The following is a 22,087-nucleotide window of genomic DNA, read 5'->3' as shown; positions in this document are numbered from 1 at the left end:
ACTCTCAGTTATGTGTCATACCCATACTTAAAAAGTCAAGCAGTTTCGGCTCTTTATCTTTCACACACAGAAAATGAGATAGAAAAAACCGGATGGGGGGGCGTTCAACGCCCCCCCCCCCCCCGACCGTTAAGGGTTAAGTAAGTTGATTATATAAGGGTGAACACCTATAGTGGGTGTGTCCACCACCTGAAACTAAAATAACACCCCTTAGTGTAAGGGGGTTGTAAAAATATTGTGGTGCACTTAGCGCATCCCCACCTGCAAAAGCCTGTCTGAATTTAATATAATTTATCTTAAAACAACGAAATTTTTAACAATAGAAAATTTTATCCATTAGGATAATCAAAATATTTTGAAAGACATGGACATCCAAAATTTTCAATTTGTATGCTAATTTTTGTTTGCTTCGTGGATTTTTGTACTCAGTAACCTATTTCATTTAACTTTCAGTGACTTTTATTTAATTTAGTATTAAATTCATTTGCCAGCATTTTATGTAAAAGCTACCTTTTTTATATACCTTTGTTAATTTTTTATCTTGTACTGTTATGTAAAGATAAAAATCCCCTAATACAAAAGTGGGACATAGATCCCCACCCCCTTATCCCACTCTAATTCAAAGCTATATACTTGAAAGGTATTTCGGGTTAGGTTAGGTTAAGAAAGGTTTTGACAAAGAAATTAAAACTAAGTATAATAATAAAAGATTAGGGGAGGGGTGGTCTAATGTTATCCACCAAAGAAATAGTGAACTATATCTTTATAGAATAAAATATGCATAAGAGACCTTTACAAAAACAACATGGATTAAGATTTGTAGCAATGCAATGCAAAAGTCTGCTGAAAATAAACAAAAACAAAAATCTTCCAAAAATAAACTTCACCTAAATGCTAACACATGTTTATTATAAATTTAAAGAATGTTTAAAACCTTTTTTAGTAGGGGAGTTACTCTATAGTTTGTCTCAGTTTCGAATGTTCGTCAAATTAAACTGATTGATTATACTTTTGATTATTGTGTGAAATTGGTAATTCAATATCTAAACGCCTTAATATTCGTTTTTACATCTGAGTGTAATGTTATGACTTATTTTTTTTAAATCTACCAAAATAATTGATTTTAAATAATAATATGTTTGTCAATAATTGTCATACAGTCTCAAAAATTATGTTAGATTTTAATTGCTTCGCTTCTTATTAAACTAACTGACCTTGTTTAGACGAAAAGGAGTAGTAAAATTTGCAGTTACACAAAGGTTAAAGAAATTCAATTTTCTTAAATTGTTCTGCAATTGCATTTAAAACAAATTTAATAGAAAGTTGAAAACTATAACAGAAAGGGAATTTAAACTTTCAAAAATATTTAAGAAAAGGCTATTATGATACTTTTTTATTGTTTTTACTGTAGTCAGGGACGTCAAAGCTTCTTATTTTGAGGGGGTAAAATAATTGGTCTTAAAGGTTTAAGGGGGGCAATGTTATGTATTTTTTTAATTGAGGGAGGTAAAATGAGGTGATGCAACGTTTACCCCCACCCAAAGACGTCTATGATTGGTGTAGTCTTTAATAGTTACTACACTTTAATTTTTCATAATATTTCTTATACAAATTGTTACATCCTTGTTTTTATTAACATTGTAAATTAAATATGAAGTGTATGAGTCCCCAAGAGACACACAAAAATATTTCCCACGCTCTAACTAATTTTCTCACGCTGGAAATTATTTTCCCAAGTGACAATCAATTTTCTCCAGGTGCAATGTATTATTTTTATGTCAGTTCCTTTATGTTTCTTAAGGAAGAGAGATAAATTAATAAAAATGAATATAAAAAAATATTTAAACTATAAATTATAGAAATGACTAGAAACGGTTTTTAGACAGACTGAAAATCATGTTAACCCGGGCCTTTGGCTAACAGAACTGTTTTTAAAAGCTGAAAGCTAACTATTAATATGATGTGATAAAAACTATTTAACATCTAGGAATTAAAGTAAATATGCATAAAGCTATCTATTTTATTTTAAACCTAAATAAATAACAAACTAAAGACATAAAACAATATGATTACTCAAAATAACCATTATAATGTGGAAATGTAAGCGACTTCATAAGTTTTCTTCTAATTAATTTATAAACTGTCATTTGATAAAATTACCTAAACCAGATCAAGTTTACAAATCATTCTATAAAATCTTTAAATGTCCAAATCAATGACAGACTTTTCCACTGTGTTAATTACAAAAGTTTTTAGTTGATACTTTGAAAAGTTTCGCCTAGGCCTGGATTCCTGGATTAGATGGCACAAAATAGAAGCGAAGGGACTAGTAATGGGAAAAATAAAAACTCTGACAACCAGTACAAGAGGGTGTCATTCTTGAGGGGGCTGCTATTGGCCTGATGAAATTACGAACCCAGTAAAAGTGTCGGACTGATTATGACGTAAAAAAAATAATTAGCCAATGAGAGGTCACTATAAATTTTACCATTGGTCAATAATGGCCTCTCATTGGCAATTTTTTTTTTACGTCATAATCAGTCCGACACTATTACTGGGTTCGAAGTTACCCCATCATCTTTAAACATAAATATTATTTTCCTTTGGTGTTGTAATTATATTAACAAAAGACTATTGTCATTTACATGAGGTCATGGAGGAAAGAGAAATAGGACTGTAATTTCTACTTGTTCTCAGACCTTTATATATAAACATTCGTTAGCTTAAAAACTTTGGATACATTTATAAAATTTTGATTGGCTTTTGTTACAAACCACCAAGTACTAAATTTTTTCACAAATAAGTTTGATTTACCGAAGGGGTAATTTAGTTGCATTTAATTTGAGGTGTACATAAACCTATCATCCATTGCATTGTACCTTTAAATCCCTTCAGATCAAATAAAATGTCATCATAATGTTCAGCTATTTGTATCTCAGAATAAACTTCCCTGTTCCTATTATTAGATGACATAAGCTAGAGAAACTTTGACAATATAATATACAGTTATATCATACAACACAAATAAAAGAAAAAGGAATTTTTTAAAAGATTTTTAAAAGCTGAATAAATTATTTAATTGGTTTATAAAAGGACCAATATCAATGAATTAGTAAAGAATAATTCAAATTACAAGTTTGTATAAAATCGTAATATATGTAAACCATTTAGTTTGTTGGCTATTTTGGATAATTCTTACCGCCGTATGAAATTTGAGGTCAGTCAAGGTTATGAAAGGGCTGTAAGAGTCTTAGAATGTCTTAGGAAGGCTTTTAACAGGGAGGGCGAGGACATTGGACTGTATATTATACTGGTTCCAAATTTTTTATAAACAATTTTTATTTGTTGGCATAAAAGCTTTTGGTAGCTGTATTATATATTGATTAGTTGGTTCAAACTAGCAGTTCCCAATCATTTCAACCAATAGTTTTGATCTACTGTAAGGTGATTTTTCTCTTTATCATTGGGAAGGAACATAAATTTATCATCCATTGCCTTATGGCAAAAGATTTCTGCTCTAAACTGATTTTTAGAGAGTCAATTTAAGTGAGGGATGATGATGAAGTTATGGATGATACAATGGATTACAACATTTGAACAACTTAATTTGTTTCAGAGTCGACAACTGGTGAACACAGCCGTGCTAACGGGTAGGCAGGTATCAGACCCCCTGAAGATCCTGATGGTGTCTCAGGCGGGTGACATTGCTGACGTCACTCTTCATACCTCCTGCAGGACAAATGATGATTCCGCTCTTAAGGTAAGATAATCTTTTTAAAGGTATATAACAGGAAGTTTGTGTGTCTGTACCGAAGAATCTTGCAAACCAGTGAACCGATATGTTTCTCATTTACAAAGAAGCTTCTTATGGCCCATGGAAGGTTTAGGACTATTTTTTATGAGGGTATCTCCATAATTCTAATTACTAAAACTAGAGGCCTCAAAAATAAGTTTTACAAAAAGTTTGTTTAAGTCCATTATTTTGTAAAATTACTTTCATGTTATTTTTTTGTAGTAATATTACAAGCTTACTGATACTTAAGTTTGGTAAATTATATGAAATTTCTTTGCCAAAATGATGTTATATATTTAATTTTTTTTTCTTTGAAAAAATGTTGATGGTAAATTATTGACAGGTCTTCATTGCAATCGAGGAAAAGAAAAAGTTTGGTAGAACTGTAAATAAATGTTATGATTTTATTATTGGTTTCACTACTCATGGCTTCGCCCTAGAAGCTTCTTCCTAAATTGCTTACGTTAACTTCTAGATGGATATTTATCCTTCAGGTCTAAAAATGCCGATTCTATACATTTTTTTGACAAATGTGTAAAAATTGGTCCATCCATTTACTGTATCTTAAACTACTTATATTCAGACAGACAAACATCATGTTACTTGACAAGTTTAAAGTAGTTATTTGTTTAAGATATAACCAATGATTGATTTTTTTTCAGTCAATAATATAATAAAACCATAATTCTCTGTAATATGATTCTGTATTGACATACTTAAATAAAAGTTCAAAAACCTCAATTCAAATTAAATAAGTTTCTATTTATTTTGTAAATAGAAGAATTAACTGTTACCGCCTTATATGTGCAAAATTCAAAGTTCAAAAACCTAAATCCAGATATATGTGACTTTTCTTCTTTTTAAAAGCTAAGCTTTTTAGTTCCGTCCGTCCGTAATTGTTAGCTCCTTTGTTAATTCAGACAAGTTAGACGATTTCAAACTTTGCTTGATGATTCTTATATCAGATATGTACGATTTAGGAAGCTTAGCAACTCTATCAAAAACCAGAAAGTTCGCACATTCATTTAAAACATGTTGATTTTTAAAAAAATATTTAAAATTGAATGTTTCATCAAAATGAGCTCCACATCCCAGAGATGTCATATTTTTCTAGACAAACTTCAGTATACGGATGTAAAGTTTAAAAGTTTATAAGTTTTGTTGGTCGTGGTGTATATGCCAGGGAGGGAGGGGCCTGTTTATTACACTAGTCACCAAAGTTTTATAGGAACGTTTTCTTATTTGTTGGTTTAACAAATCTGGAGTGAATTTTGGCTGTTTCATAAAGTTGAGTGTCCAAACGTTTCAACAACTAATCTACTAATTGTAATCTACAGAAGGGGTAATTTTGTGCATCATCATTGTATATTTATTGGCTATTGTCATATCTCTTTACATCCCTGTGTATATGCAAAGTTTTAATAATCCTATTATTAACATCATAATATTCAAAGAATATTTCACAACAAAGTAATCTTGTTGCTGGAATATATTTGAACATTTAACCACATTATATATCAACTAGCGGATACGCCTCTAGAGACGTCTAGATGGGGGGGGGAGGGGGAGAAGGGAGCAATAGTATGAACCTTCCCAGGACCTATGTATAAAAAGATACATCTAATGGAGAACCATATCGCTTCAACGAATAAGCCTTTTTCGTACTGTGTATTTAAATATTTCTTCTTGTCAGTTCATAATAGGCCAACCATCTATCTAAATTTTAAATAAACGATGCATAAAAGAAGATCAAATGTAAAGGAGAACCATATCGGTCCAGCAATTAACAGACATAAAATCTGTTTATCTAGATAAAGATTCTGATAAATATAAAATATTTCATTGTGATATAATAATAGTTATTTCTCGCATCGTATTATAAACGGCTTTCCGCGGATATAGAATGTACAATTATAAGATTAAAACTAATTTTTTTAGCCCCGAGGTGCCAAAGGCACCGGCTAATATTTTTATATTCGTAGAAAGCTGGATATAATACGATGCTAAACATAGTTTTTTCGTATGGATGAGAACCGGTTTCTATGCACCGGATTGGAATAAATACGAGAAATGAAATTAAGTGAATGGTTTAATGTCTGCACTTGGCTCTAATCAACTCAAAATTAAAAGGATTAATAAGAGATTGGATTGAGTGTGTGTGTGTCAGCACTTGAGTTTGACCCATTTTCAGCCATGATTAGTGCAATTTATACTTAGTCTCTTCTAGTTAATTTTTCTTTAGATTTAACAAGCTGTTCAAAAATCTTTATTTAAAAGACATGGTTCTGCTTTGCTGTAAAAACTATTTTGGAAAATGCACCTCCACCGTCCGAAGAGGACGCCCCAAGTGCCCCTAGATGCCTCTTGGGGCGTATCATTAAACAAGTACTTTAAGTTCAATGTTTTAGGTCTTAGTTGCATTACACAAACCTATAATCATAAAATATATACAAGAAAAAATCATTGCGCAAATGACATTTTAATTACGGAACAGTTATCAGAAAGTTTACTTATTAAGAAAGTATCTCCACAAAATACCAATTTCAAATCTTATACTAATTATACTAAATTTATTATCTTATACTAATACTCATGGTATCTTCCTTAAAAGTAGGCATCCATATTCCATACTAGAACCATCCCTTCCAAGTACAGTTAATGTACTTGAATAGAGGTCATATGAGAAAGAGAATTGGAGGAGTGGTTAGGAATGATTATATGGAATGAGATAGTATTCTGTTGTTGGACTTGTGTGCTGCTATTATATCAACAAAACAATAATAGTATTCATTAACATTTTTGTTTCCAATACTTTCACACAAAGTCACTGTTGAGCACTGATAATTCCCCCCTTAGTTTTTAAAAAATAAATTGAAAATAATGGAGGCTAGTTTTTATAACCACGAGTGTTCTATGGTGTAGCACCCTAACCTTGCGGGGCTACAAAGTACCCATAATAACCTATCCTAACCTAGCCTGATCTAACGTAATATAAAAACAAACGAAAAACCAAGTTAGGTTTTGTCTGAAGCTTAAGATTTCAATAACTACTGAACTGATTGAGTTTCCCTTAATTAAAGAAGCTTCACTTTTATTATATGCCTTGTACATAAAAAACCACATTGAAATGTCAACATAATAGTACTTGGTTTAACAGGGATGGTATAGTGCAAATGACTGATTAAAACAGATTAACTAAAGTATTAACTGCATTAATTTAGAGCTTTCCACAACATATGTGGGTTTATTCAGTCACAGTTCAAGTACCTTTCATATATCTATCTATCGATCGTTCTAATATCTATCTATTTATCTTCTAATGATATCTATCTGTTTCTTAATGTATTCAAAACTCTTTTTCTGCTTTTAATATATTTAATATGAAAATCAGTATGTATAATTGAATTTAGGCTATAATACATATTCAGTCACAGTTAAAGTACCTTTCTTTTATCTATTTTTCTAATATCTATCTAACCATCTTTCCAATATCTATCTAGCCACCTATCTAATATCTGTGTATATGTCTATGTAACTAAAACTACGTTTGTTTTTCTGATTTTTTTAATAAATTTAAAATGAAATGATTTAAGTTCAAGCACCTTTCATATATCTATTCATCCATCTTTCCATTATATATCTATCTATATCCATACTTCTAATATTTATCTATCTATACGTTTATAAATAACCTTTTCTGCTTTTTAATAAATTTAATATTAAAATTTGAATAATTGATTTTAAGCTATACAACATATGTGGGATTATTCAGGAAGAGTTCAAGCACCTTATACTTATATGTCTAACTTTTTCTTATCTATGATCTATTCATATCTATCTATCCAATTTCTAAACAACTTTCTTTCAATCCATCCATCTATCCATCTAAATATCTACCTAAACCTATACTATCAACCAATCCATCTATCTATCCATTCGTCCAATTATCTATTTATCCATCTATCCTTCTATCTATTTTTTGAAACTATAATATCTTTCAAACTGTTAATCTTTTTTTTTGGAATTTCACATTACCTTTTAATGTATTCAAAAACAGTTCAAACACCTTTTTTCCTCTATCAATCTATATAAATACGAGTAGAATCAATTAATTATTTTAGAAATTCTATCCCTCAAAAGAGGTTACCTAATTATTAAATAAACCTTTTTGAAAACTAATGTAATGATAATACTAAAAAATGTATTTTTTCGTCTTTGAACTCTACATTACTGCCATATTTATAAGTAATTTGTCCTTGTTACCTGGATTTAAAAGCCTTTAAGTAAAAATAATTGGATCTACTGCAGTTCACGGTAAAATATTGCTGGTAAGCACTATTTTCAAAAATCTATGAATTTTAAAGGCTGCTAGCTGCCAAACGGCTGAACGTACAGATCATGCTCGCACACTATTTTAAGCAGTATAGGAAGGCCTACAAATAATCTGGTATAACCATAAATTAATAATGTATAATTATCTCGCAGTGCAGAGAAATGCGCGAAAAAAACCTATTTTACGCGTTTTTTCTTCAGTGAAGCTTTCCCTGTGCATGATTGGATCTTGGCTATTCCAGATTATTTGTAGGCCTTCTTATGCCGCTTAAAAATGTGTGCGAGTATGATCTGTACGTTCAGCCGTTTGGCAGCTAGCAGCCTTTAAAATTCATAGATTTTTTGAAATATTGCTTACCAGCAATATTTTACCGTGAACTGCAGTAGATCCTAATAATTAAGTATTGACGCATAAAAAGGAATAATATGGTTATTCATACTCTCTTTCCAATTATTGGTTTGCTAATTATTATCCAAAGTGTCATAGAAAAAAGCTTAGCCTATTAAAATAGCACTATTTGCCCAAACTTTGCCATAAAAAATATGAAACAGAGATAGTAAATGTAATCTTATGATGAAATGCCTAGTGACAAAATTTGCCGTTGAACAAAAAATAAAGAGAAAAAATAGCTTGTAAAACATTAAACATTGCAAACATTTTTATTGAAAATCATACAGAAGACACATTTCATTTAAATTTGGATCCAGTTATTGAATGGCAGATTTTAGAAGCTCTTTTGTGGCTAACATCAAAAGCATGTCAAATAGTCTATTTGCTAAAAATTAAGGATGATTTTATCACATTGTAAGTTAACTATTAACCCAATAGCTTTTGGTAAAGAGTAATTATTGATTTTTCACCAACACACTGCACTGATATTACACTTGAGTATTGGCGCTAATAAGATAACAAGGGCATTAGTTTCCAAAGATAAATAAAAGTTTGTAAGATACATACAGTTGATATAGAAAGAAAATAGGGCAAAATCAAAGATAGAAAGGAAAAATAAATATTATGAACAATAAAAAGGTATAGAGTAGACGCTCATGTGACTCTTTCCAAATATTATATCTCTTATGAAAGGATAGGTTCATTTTGCGTATTCTGTATTGTTGGGGACTGACTGACAAAATGAGTTTTAGAGTAGCTTCTGTAGGAAAATATTATTTTAGCTCTAAAAGTATTTTTTGTAAAGTAATATTGAATACTTTTAAAATGTATTTTTGCAATTAAAAATAAAAAATAACTCTCTTAACAAATACCGTCAATGCAAAGTGCAAACAATAGTTGGAATTATTCATAGAAAGGAAAAAAACTCATTAGTAGCATTCCCACTGCTTATTAGAAACAAGATTAATTGTAGAAAAAAACAATTACTTTTTTCTATTGTTAAACTATTTTTTAATAAGGATGACAGCATTCGTAAGTAGCGAAGCATATCCGGTTAAACGGACAAAGTTAGTTATAGAGCATAAGTTCAGTTGTCATGATAAAGAAAATAATTCACGAAACATATAAAAAAAAAGGCTTATGTCTTTTGAAACATGACAGACGATGGACAAAACTATGAATATCTTAGTACTGTATAATAATTTACTGTTGGTTTACTGGCAGTAAACCAACATGTTACTGTACTGACATTGCTATTGCTGTATTATCAATTGACATAACTGGCCTTGTCTAGCCAACAAATTACTAACTTGATGTTAATGTGATTATTTGACATTCACCATATTTTTACTTGATTCATCGTTTTTATTTTTATATGTGCTGGTAATGCATATAAGGATTAAATTAAAGTGTTTTTTTTTATCATTCATTACATAAAGAAATGATATGTATAAAAAACTTTATGATTCCTATCCTTAAAGTAACAGGATGTCTCGTTTGTGTAAATGAGGATCTCACTGAACTGATATAGTTCTCCTTATACTGAAGCTTCTCTTAGTTCTATTTAAGTAAGGTTATAACTGTATTGGGGGAGGGTAACAAAACTCTTACAAAATAAATTAGCCCTGGAAGAAAATGACCCCTTTAATTATTTCTTAATCATACTTTTTCGGTTTAGTCATTTTTATGTCATTGAATTTGAACAATTTCTATTTCTGTCTTTACTGTTCATGACATTGATTTGCATCTATATATTAGTGGTTGCAATGTTTAGACTGTTTAGTGAAATATTTTCATATTTTTTAGGTATCCTCCAGCTGCACATCTGTTTACCTGGATGGTTCAGAGTCCAGAGGAGCTATTGCTGCACAAATACAGGTAGGTTTACTTTAGCAGTGGCGCAGCTATTCTAGAATTGGTTATGTCCGTCCGTAGGTCGCTATTCATCGTCGTAAAGGTAACTGACCATAACTTCCTTTTTAGCGTGTCTTTAAATATTATTCTGTATTAAACAGTTTTGCTACAATTTTGATTAGACTTAAAAAATTTATATTCTACTTATATGGTTTTAGAACTCTACAAGTGTTAATGTTCGCTTGTCCTACCGTTTAAGAGTTTTGCTTTTATGGATGTTGTCATCCTTGTTATTCTTATTGTTACTTCTTTGTCAGCGGAAATATTTTGTAAAATCTTCAAAAATTCTGGTGAAAAATCTTTGAAAATTTGAAGTATCATGTTTTATTTAGGCTAAGTATGGAACATACAGTGGAAGTGCGGAGCTGCGGGTCTGGATGCCAGAAATACCTGTCAACCTAGTCATACCTGACCCGAATCTGGCCATCATTGATGGTTGGAGGGTTCCTGAAAGGTGAATATTTTTTATAAATTGAGATCATATAAAGTTAGCTTTAGCTATTTTCTATAGTAGTAATTTGGTATATAAATGGAAAGACAATATACGTGGATATTACAAAAATTGTAGTCTATTTAGGTTGCTAACATGGACATCCTTTATTGGTCAGTTCATTCAACCAATAGGAGAAGAGGGGATAGGGTAAATGGGGTGGATGTGGGGAGATCGTTATTCCAACCAGCTACAAGTTTCACTTTTATTAGAGAACATGGTAATCTGGTGTAAGATCCAAATGATAATAATAAAATCATTGGTTTAAAGAGTCATAACTATAAAGAAGATTTGTAATACCTATTTCATTAAACAAGATTTAATGGGTAAAGGGTACAAATTTAAATTATTCAATTAAAAAATCTTAAAATATACAAAACTTCTTTCAATTGTAAGAGGAAAAAAGAAAAATAATTATCACAAAAAGAAAAACTTAATCTGAGCAAATATTAGCAGAAATTTAAAACTTATTCAAGATGAAATGTATTTTTTTACTTTGTTTACATTTTTTGACAAATTAGTCCTAGATTATGTTTAACTCTTATAGAAGTTATATTAGAAATGAGGAACTAAAAAGCTTTAAATTTTCGTTTTGTTATTATTTAGTATATAATTTATTTTTAGTTTAGTTTTAATCATGGAAATTAGAAGTATTCAGAAAAATGATACTACTATACTAAGAGACGGAGGGGCCATTAGGCAGTAAATTACACTAGTACCCAGAATTTTTATAACCACTCTATCGATATTCGTTGACTTTGGGTACTTACACTGAATTTTGATGGTTAGTTCAAAATTAATAGTGTCCAAACGTATCAACCAATTATTTAAATCTACAGAAGGGGTAATCTAGTATATTCTAATTGGGAATGAATATCATATCGTCCATTGTCTTATCCCTGGTTATGCTAGCTGAATTCCAAATTATTTTTGTGTTGTCTGACTGACTGTGTGTAGAGTTCTGTAAAGTTTTCCTTTATTTACATATTTAATCCTTACAGTCCTCAGGGAGGAAGGGAAGGGACATTGGAATGGAAATTATAATGGTTGGCTGAAATCTTTTGGTTCTTAAATTTAATCTTAATGGGTCGTAAAACTTTCAGTTTCTAAACTTTTCCATCAATAATTTTGATTCACAGAAATGGTAATTTTGTTTACCATAATTGGAGTTATTGTACTTTTTATGTCTCTTTTATCTCCCGTTAACCCTTCCTTATAGATTTCAATTATATCAATTGCAATGATTCTTTATTATCCGTTTTTTATCATTTTAAAACAACATTAAAACGTAAAGAAGTTGCTTTTAAACTAAAAAAACATACTTTTTGATAAATTCCTACATCCTTGAGTTTTGTGTGTTAATATCTTTATGTATGTAAAATTTATGTGTGCTACTAAAGATAATAAAAAGTAGAATTGGAATTCTAATATTAATATAATATTTAAATTATTTAAACTGATAATAAATATCATAAAAAAATATGTTTTTTGGTCTTTTTTGAAAAATAAGTTTTATTAAAACATTTATATGCTTGTTTTTGTATGAAAAGGTTTCTAAATGTGTGTTTTATCTAGTGTGAAGGAAAATCATGACTAAGGAATAGGGTATTCTAGGCTTAAAGGGATTCCGACATAAAAAAAAAAAATTATTTTATTTTTAAGTTTCTAAACCAGGATTTTGACTACTAGCTTTTTATAAAAGTGACTTTCTAAGTATTAGATTATGTAATTTTTTTATGTTTCTTTTTATTGTCTTGCAGTCATTTTTTTTTATATATAAAATATTTTTATATTTGATAATAAAAAACTCTCTAACTCTGTATTTTCTGTCCTCAGATGGTTTTAACTTCTCATAAATTTTTCAACGGATTTTCTTCATATCCTATTCTTTCTATCTTAAATAGTTTATGAAAAAGAAAGAAAGTACAAGTATTAATAATGAATATAAGTTATAATGTATTGCAAAATTAATGCAGGATTTTTGTACAAAGTAAAAAATACCTTGAGATATACATTGTACGGAAAAATAGCTTAAAACCATTCCTCCAAGACTTTAATCTTAAAATAAAATATAAAAAAAACATCACAGAACCTATGTGAGGGTTGCCTAAATTATAGAAACCAATCAGTTCAGTAGCTATTGGGATCTTAAGCTTCAGACAAGAAAACCTTATTACTTTACATAATAGGATGGCTGCACAAGGACATGTTTTTTTTTTCTTTCTGTATATTATAACTAGCGACTACGCCCCCTAGAAGCCTCTAGGGGCAATTAATGTGGGAGATACCCTCCTCCAAAATAGTTAAAAACCTTCCATGGACCTATAAGAAGCTTCATAGTAAAGGAGAACCATATCGGTTCAGCGGTTAGCGAGATCCTTCGCTACAGACAAAAAAGCTTACTACTTTATATAATAGGATGGCGGATCTTGAGAAATTCATATTTCTCTCTATCTAATGTAAGACTATACCTGCATGTAGTTTAAGGTAGAGATTTAGAAAGATAAACAGTATTTGCAAAAACATCCGCAGTGTTTATACGACTGTGTCTATTTTATACACACAAATATACACATAAAACATACACAGACACACAAACACACACACACACACACACACACACACACACATACACTAAAGAATTATAAATTCCCGCAAAATATTTTATCAACTAAAATTATGATAATTATTCAGCAACTTTTTGCATAATTAAACTCGCTCTAAGGGTTTAAAAACTTTTTTTGTTTTATCATAGTTTAAAGTTTTATCATGTAATTATCAAAAAATGGTTTTAATATTTTTTTAAAAATATGTATATGTACCAATATATTATATATTTTTTTTCAATTCCCCAATAGGTATTCTTATCTTTAACTTAGATTTACCATTAAATGTATAAATATAGAAATGTAATCCAGACAACTACCTGGACCAAGTGGTGGAGATCCCCCCGTCTGCTAGTAAATTGCTTTCTGTTCTTTTGTAGGGACTCGCCAGTTTTTAAATTTCCGACGCTATTAGCTGACTTCAAAGACCAAATAAAAAATCTGGACAGGGTTCCCGCCCTGTGGGCAAAGTTACTTATGCACGCTCTATTATTTTACTTTATTGATTTACTAATTTAAGTAGATGGAAAATGTAACTTTTAATTAGAAAATTTTGGGTGTCACAGAACCTAAATTTAAATATTAATAAATTAATTTTTTAGGACATACGCGAAAAGATCTGCAGGCCAAGAGAAAAAGAAGAAAGAGGAGGAGAGACAGAAAGAGAAGGAGGACCTGGACCTGGAGCTCTGGGAGGGAGAGTGGAAGGAGATGGACGGGAGTGGGGGAGGGATGGATCCCTTCATGGTGGGGGAGGATATTCTACCCTTGCAGTTCAGTCCTGTTCAAAATAAAAATATCAAGGTTTGTTTGCTTTACATATTAATATTATATACTTTTTCTTTTTCTAACCATATATTTTAGGATTTTCATTATTATGTAGATTGTAGAATAACATCTTGAGCATTGAATTCTTTAAATTAAAAAGATGAGCAGAATTTAAACTATGAACAATAGTTTAATTTTTCTTTGACATTATATATTATTAGAATAACTTGAAAGCCGACCAGCTTCTCCCCCCCCCCTTTTCGTTTTTAAGTTTTTAAAGAAAAGTTAGAGTTGGAAAATAGGGAGGGGTTTTTAGGGAGGGTGCAGGTTTCCTTCCCAAACTAATCATAAACCTTTCCTGGACCTAAAAGAAGATTCTCTGAAAAGAAGAACCATTTCGTTACGGCTCTGTGCATGATCCTTCATGAAGATACAAAAAATAGACACTCAGACAAACATCCTGTTACTTCAGTACTAGTAATTTTTAAGTTTAAGTATGTAGTTTTACGTTAATAAGCACGCAAAATGAAAAAAATTGACTAAAAGTATAAAATGTCACGGATCATAAAGGGATAAAACAATGGCTGATACATTGATGTACATCCCCAATGATGAGACACAAAAATATTAACTCTGAACATTACAATTAATGATTTAAACGTTTAGACACTCAACATACTTAACCAACCAATCAAAATTCAGTAAAAAGCCCCCAAAGTTTTTAAGCCAAGAAATAACAAAACTTTAATATAAAACTTTGGGGACTAGTGTAATAAACAGCTCAATGTACCCTCCTTCTCTGATTAAATGTGGGCCTTGTTGTGCCTTTTGTCTTTGTAGGACAGCACAACAATTGTGTGGAAATGTAAAATCTTTTGCTCCATTGACAATACAACAAAAAAAAAGTTTGCAATTTTACAAAATTTGTTTTCTATGTGTAATCAGGGAGGAAGGGGACATTGGGCTGTTTATTACACTAGTCTCCAGAGTTTTATGATATCGTTTTCTTATTCGTTGACTTTACAAATTTTGGGACTTTTATTGAATTTTTATTGGTTGGTTCAAAGTGTTGAGGGTCTAAACGTTTTAACCCCTAATTGTAATCTACAGAAGGGGTAATTTTGTGCAACAATATTGAGGATTTACATAATTTTTCGGTCTTTGTCTTATCTCTTTAGATCCCTGATATGTAATAGTATATGCTTTTACAAAATTTAGGTCACAAAAATGTAAAGAAAAAAATTATTTTGTTTCAGTTTTGCTTGAATTTATTTTTCTCAGCAATATTAATTATTTTTTATACAAAGAAAACATTATTGATTACTTCATTATCTAATTATTGAATTTTTCATCAAAAATTTTCATTTGATGTATTAGAATATGAATATAACATGTAATAAACTTAAAGTTTCCTTTTATGTATATCATTACAATTATAATGCTGACACTAAACTATAACGATATTCTAATAATGTTATTGATTCTATAGAGTATAGGCTTAAATTAATACAATAACAGCAAAAAGTTTTACAAGGCTATTATTACAAATCTAAGCCACAAATTGTGGATACAAATTTGAGTGCAGGCAAAATGCAGTCCACACATACACACACACATACACACACAAGCACACATATACACATACACACACGCAAACACACACATACACACACCCACACACACAACAAGGGTAAATGATTGAGACCAATTTTGTGTGATGTGTTATTTTTTTGTGCAATATGTGACCAACTTTTGTCCTGCAGGCAACTAACCATCAGCCAAATATGGATAGCAAATTTTGTTTACCAAAAGGCAGGGAGGGAGGGCAAATTGGACAATAATTATACTGGTACCTAAATTTTATAAACATGATCTCTTATTGGTTAGCTAAAAAACTTATATCATGATTGGGTTGTACAATCCTCCTATATATAAACTTTTTAACCAATAGTTTAATCTGAGAAGGTATACATTTGTCTATTGTCATAATTTGAAATGTAGATGAAAAGTCTTTAAAAAGTGTTAACGCATTGTTTGTATTTTGGTATCATATTCGAATAATCTTAATTTTATGATGAAAACTTTTAAAGCATGATCCAAAGTGCAAAATATTTCAGGCAAAAAAGTTGCACATTTGATTTGTCAAATATATTGCAAAATTTTCAGGATATATTTGTCAAATAAGAGAGAGAGAGAGAAAAGTAAACTTTCAACATTAGACAAACTTTTGCGCATTCCCATTAAAAGGACCCTCCATATATTGAAAATTCCCAACAAAAATGCTCTTCATGAATTAAAAATTTAAAGATTTAACAAAAGATAGTTCTATTAATTATTGAAAAGGTTCAATATAAAAAAAATATAATTTTGGGTTCTGTTAATAAAACTATTATTCAACAGAGATCCTAAGGGATAAGAAAAAAACCGATAAATTTATTACAATAAGTGGTTGAAACGTTTGGAAACTCGACACTTTGAACCAACTAATCAAAATTCGATAAAAGTCCCCAAAGTTGTGGAGTCAAAGAATTATAAAACTTTGGGGACTACTGTAATAAAAATCCCAATATCCCCTCCCTCCCTGATTATTCCGAGTGTCCCTTTATAATTTATAATTTTAGGATCAAGATTTATTGAGCTTAGTTTAGTAAATGCATTGTAAACTAATCTAATCAACTGAAAAGAACTGCATTTCCATGTAGCTATTACAAATTTCATGTTGGTATTATACATTTTATGTTGCTATTAAATGCTTATATTCTGGTTTTAAAATGTTTTTTTCATGTAAATACTAAAAAACAAGGATGGCAACATCCATAAAAGCGAATCACTGAAACGATAGGACAAACGGACATTAACACTTGTATAGTGTCAGAACTGAATAATCAGAATATAAATGTATCAGAGCCTAAGCAAAATTGTAAGTAAACTTGTTAAAAAACTGCTTGATACAGGATAATGTTTATGGACATAATTACATTTTTGGGACTTGATTATAGAGTTTCTTCTCTTATACTTTGTTGTCCCAGGAATCAATATACCAAAAATTATTACATGCATGGATGTTGCACTAGATTTTCATGTACTCTGATAAATTGATACTTGCTGCTGGCAAAAATAACGATATCCCTTTACTTTTACCTGTCCACTCCTACTAGATAAAAAAAATGAGGTCCATATTAGCAAGCTAAAATGACGACAAATTTTCCCCTGGCAATATATCCACGTATATTCTATATCCATTATCCTAATATTCTTTTTGTCTTTTTTTGTATTATTTTTCTTTTTTTGTTTTACATGTAATAAAGGAACAATGGTAAATGTCTGTTTTTTACGGTTGTCAGCAAATGAGACATAAATGTTTTTTCCTTTTTGTTTTACACAAAAAACAATAAATGCCTTTTTTGTATGTTAAAACAGGTTCTTATATTTTATGCTTTTTGTGAATGTTATCAAATGCGCTATGAAAGTCAAACTGTCGTTAATTACAATAAATTAAATATTTTAATTTGTTTTGAAATTTAAAACAAAATGAGCTTATAAATCTTAGAACATAGATTGCACTACACTAATATTTGAGGTCTTACTGAATAATACACTAGCGGCTGCGCCCATAGTATCTAGGGAGTCTAAATTAGAAGGAATATGGAAGGATAGGAAAATAGCCTAAAACCATACCCAAACTTATGTATAAAATGTAAAATAGCCTAAAATCATCTCAGGACCTCTAAGATGCTCCAGTGTTAAGGAGAACTATATCGGTTGAGCGCTTAGCGAAATCCTTTGCTACAGACATTAAAAAGCTTACTACTTTATATAATTGGATGATTGTTTTTTCTTATGAGTAAATTATATTCTTTCAATTGTCTTTTTTTTCTATCTACAACACAATTTATTAAAGAGGAAAAAACAAGTATATTTTGTAGTAACATGTTGCTCGTTAGTATCAAATTATAAAGATAATAGGACATTTAGTTGTTCAATTAGTATAATTAATTTTCTTTTCCAACATTATCTGGAAGAATTAAAGTAACCATATAATCTAGGAGATATATATCTCTTTATATCTTCTAATAGTTATCATAAAACTAAAAGAAATGGACAATTTTACGAATAATTAATTTCAACAAAATATTATTTTTTTACAAGTGCAGCTACCCTATAACTAAAGTATGCCCATACGTTCGTCAGCTAATCAGTTTACCTGTACCCTATTAATCCATAGAAAAGTAAACAAAAATGCTATAATTGACTAGATTGATAAAAAATATAAAACATCAATTATATTTTCTGTATATTTACAATATTAAAAACTGGCTTTTCAGGAAAAATTAAATTAACGCTTTTTGGATGAATCTGTACTAAAATAATATTGAGAAAACTTATCCCTGTTTCTATTAAAACTAGGGAAAGGGGGCCTTAATCTTTATCATGAGATCACCATTGCAATAAAGATATACTCTATTTCACTTTCTTTCTCAGTACAATGGACAATTTTATCCTATTAAATAAAGTGGCAAGGTTTGTTTTGTTTGATTGTCCATTTAGTTTCCCTAATTACTGAAGTTTTTTTGTGGGAAGTTTACATAGGTACCGATGGTTTAAGTCTATTTTATTTAAGTCTTTGAATGGTTTTAGTCTATTTTACAGCCCCTCCAGTCATATCTGTTCATATTATTTTTATTATATCTATTCATAAGATTAAATATCAATTAATAAAATTAAGCCCTTGCTCTAGAAGGTTTGTCTAAAAATCCTAAGTATTCATTTTATTTATCTTTTGAAACCCAGTGCTTTTGTACATAATGACTTTTTTCTTCCATTTTTTTTAGATATAAATTTCCTGTTATTACATTAACATTTATTACTTGTGCCAAAATAAAAAAAAAAGTAAGTTAATATGAAGTGTAATTCTGCAGTGGTGTATAATTGTGGATTAATTTTAATACCACTGGTCCAATAATAAATTGTATTCCAGAGTTTTATTTGCTGCATAGCTACAAGCCACAAGTCAGCAAAGAAACTGCAGTTTTTATTCTATTTTTATGAACTTTAAATCTTGGTATAATCCATTAAACCGACAATTCGACCATATATAATACCACCTTTGATTTCAAATTTCAAAAAATCGTGTTTACAGTCCTTTTTGGAAGCTGCAACACTATTTTTGAGGGGCTTTTTTGCTTAATCTAACCTAAAAAAATATGTAGCTATAAAAATATAATTTTATATATTTTTCACATTTTGCAAAAATCTTGCACACATATATGTAATTAGTTATAAGATGTAAGTAATGTTAAGAATCAGTTATTTATATCCTTAAGCAAATATTTGCTTAATGTTACTCTGCAGTAAGATTATACAGCTAGGTACACTAACTAATTAATGTATAATACTGTACTATTATTTTTATGTATCTTCGTTGTGTAGTAATGATTTTAATTCGTAATAATCCTTTTTTAACATACTTTATCATAATACTATTAATAAATAAGAATTTATCCTTATAATAAATCCTTTAAAAAGTAACAATATGTCTAAGAGTCTGCCTTTCTGCCGATATGGTTCTCCTTTACAATTAGCTGCTCTTGAGTCCTAGGACGGTGCCCCTCAAGGCATCTATTGTCGTAGTCGCTAGTTTTATAATATAACAAAGAAATAACTCCAAATTATATATATAGAAAATAGTACTCAACATTACTAATACACAGTAATTAATTTGTGGATCTAACTATTATAAGAGTAAAAGATATGTGTTTGAGCATACTCATTCAGATTATATTCATCAATTATGTGTAACAGTTTTTTTATTCATTGGGAAAGAAATAGGAAAATCAATTCCTGTATTTTTTTTGCAATCATAGAAAAAGTCTAGAAAAATAAAAATATCTGTAGAATGGGTTACCCGAGACTGTTGCATAACACATAGAGCAAGAGCACGTTGTCTGGAAGATGATTGGTTCAAATCTCAGCCCGACACTGCGTCACAAATAAAGACGTTAAAATGGTTCCTACTGCAGCTATGTCAGGTGCGCGACATGAATAGTTAGCGTAGGGGGAATGCCTTGACTCCAAGGGTTGTTTGTCTGAAGGACGTCTGACCATATTAAAGAAAATTATCACATATCTTTAGCAGTAGAGAATTTTTTTTTCTGCCAATACAGACTTATCCTTTTTATATGGTAGCTTCGCAACAAATAATATTTTCTTTTTAGGAAACAGAAAAGAAGAACCCAGGTGGATGCAATAACAGGTTTCAACAGACAAGAGTTCAAGTATTTTCTAGGTAATAATTGAAATTTTTATAGAAAAATATGAGAACAGATAATAATAATCCTATCCTATATATATAACTAGCGGCTACGCCCCTAGAGGCCTCTAGTGGCACTTTGAATATTTTTTTTTATTCAAAATATATAATTACAGAAATAGTTGGTTTATGTTTCGTTGGAGTCTCTTTTTCGGGAGGGGTAATTTTTTTCTAGGGGCGATTTCTCCTGATAGGGTGGTGGTACCCTCCCCCAAAATAGTTATAAACCTTCCCGGGACTTATGAGAAGCTACCCTGTTAAGGAGAACCCGATCGGTTCAGCGGTAAGCGAGATCCTTCGCTACAAACAAACAGACAGACAAACAAACAGACAGACAGACATCGTTCTACTTTGTATTATAGATATAAAATAGTAAGGTTGTTTTGTCTGAAGCTTAAGATATCGGAGAATACCGAAACAAATTGCTTGTACTTTTCAGGGAAGCTTAATATATGTCTTGGGGTGGTTTTAGGCTATTTTCCTGACCTAATCTGCCCTCCCAATAAGGCTAGGGGCGAATTAACTAGGTATTTAAAAGGTAGATATTCTTATTTTTAAGATATGTTATACTATGTGGTAGAAGTGAATTTAAAAAAAAGGAATACAAATCAATAGAGAGGCATACCTAATGTATATAATATTCATTTAATTCATTTATTATTGTTGTTTTTTTCTATGTATGTACACCCAAGAATAATATGTAATTTCAGCTAATATTTGTTTTGAATAATGCCTACTATTAAGTTGTTTTTTTTTATATTTACCTTTAGTTCCAATTAACTAGCAAAGCAAACACTTATAGAAAAGACAATTGTATATTACACAAGCGATACAGGTATAGGTTAATGGATGATGAATCATCCTCTCCATCAGTTTGTTTGGATAATAGAAGACCCTGTAAGCCTTAGGGAAATTAACCTTTTACAATTTTTAAAATCAGCTGATCTGAACCAAATATGACAATCCCTCTTTTTACAAAAAAAAGCATCAAAGCGGGTTTCAATTTGAGGCTTCGTCGTTAAAAGTTTAACTGGGTTCCAGATTATTTCATCTTCTATTGTCATCTCCCTTCCTGATATAACATAAGTGTTTTCTATATGTGTGTTACTAAAACAATTACATTACTATATAGATAAGCTGTAAATAATTATGTATTCTCCGTCTTTGTATTGATACAATTATTCTATCAAGTGGCCAGTATTACACGAATGGATATATAATTACTTGGATCTAACAACAGATTTTCATCTTCTATAATAAAGTGAACTCTGTAGCGGGCTAAAGTAACGATCTTCCCCATCACCCTCCTTTACCCCCATCTTCTTTCCTCCTACTGGATAAACGGCCCCACCAATAAATTCGGGGGGAAATTGCAACCTAAATTGACGACAAATTTTCTCCTGTTATATTATCCACGTATATTCTACATCCATTATTACACGGGGGTTCTGCTTTAAACAAGATAGGGCATGTATGCTAGGAT

The 22,087-nt window shown here is 30.3% G+C and overlaps 1 protein-coding gene across 1 annotated transcript in view; it reads left to right on the top strand.

Annotated features, from left to right (window-relative positions):
- The window catches only part of dtn (transmembrane protein 132C dtn), a 181,912-nt gene that overhangs the window by 140,457 nt on the left and 19,368 nt on the right, over positions 1 to 22,087 (top strand). The window contains exons 13-17 of the mRNA XM_080153486.1: positions 3,617 to 3,760; positions 10,323 to 10,394; positions 10,763 to 10,884; positions 14,129 to 14,330; positions 20,510 to 20,580. Of these exons, the coding sequence (XP_080009612.1) occupies positions 3,617 to 3,760; positions 10,323 to 10,394; positions 10,763 to 10,884; positions 14,129 to 14,330; positions 20,510 to 20,580 (611 nt within the window). The remainder of the gene's footprint in view (positions 1 to 3,616; positions 3,761 to 10,322; positions 10,395 to 10,762; positions 10,885 to 14,128; positions 14,331 to 20,509; positions 20,581 to 22,087) is intronic.

Source organism: Acartia tonsa, chromosome 3, assembly GCF_053477335.1.
Source record: "Acartia tonsa isolate MP-2025a chromosome 3, ASM5347733v1, whole genome shotgun sequence".
Taxonomy (NCBI): domain Eukaryota; kingdom Metazoa; phylum Arthropoda; class Copepoda; order Calanoida; family Acartiidae; genus Acartia; species Acartia tonsa.
This window is presented reverse-complemented; position numbering and strand designations above follow the sequence as displayed.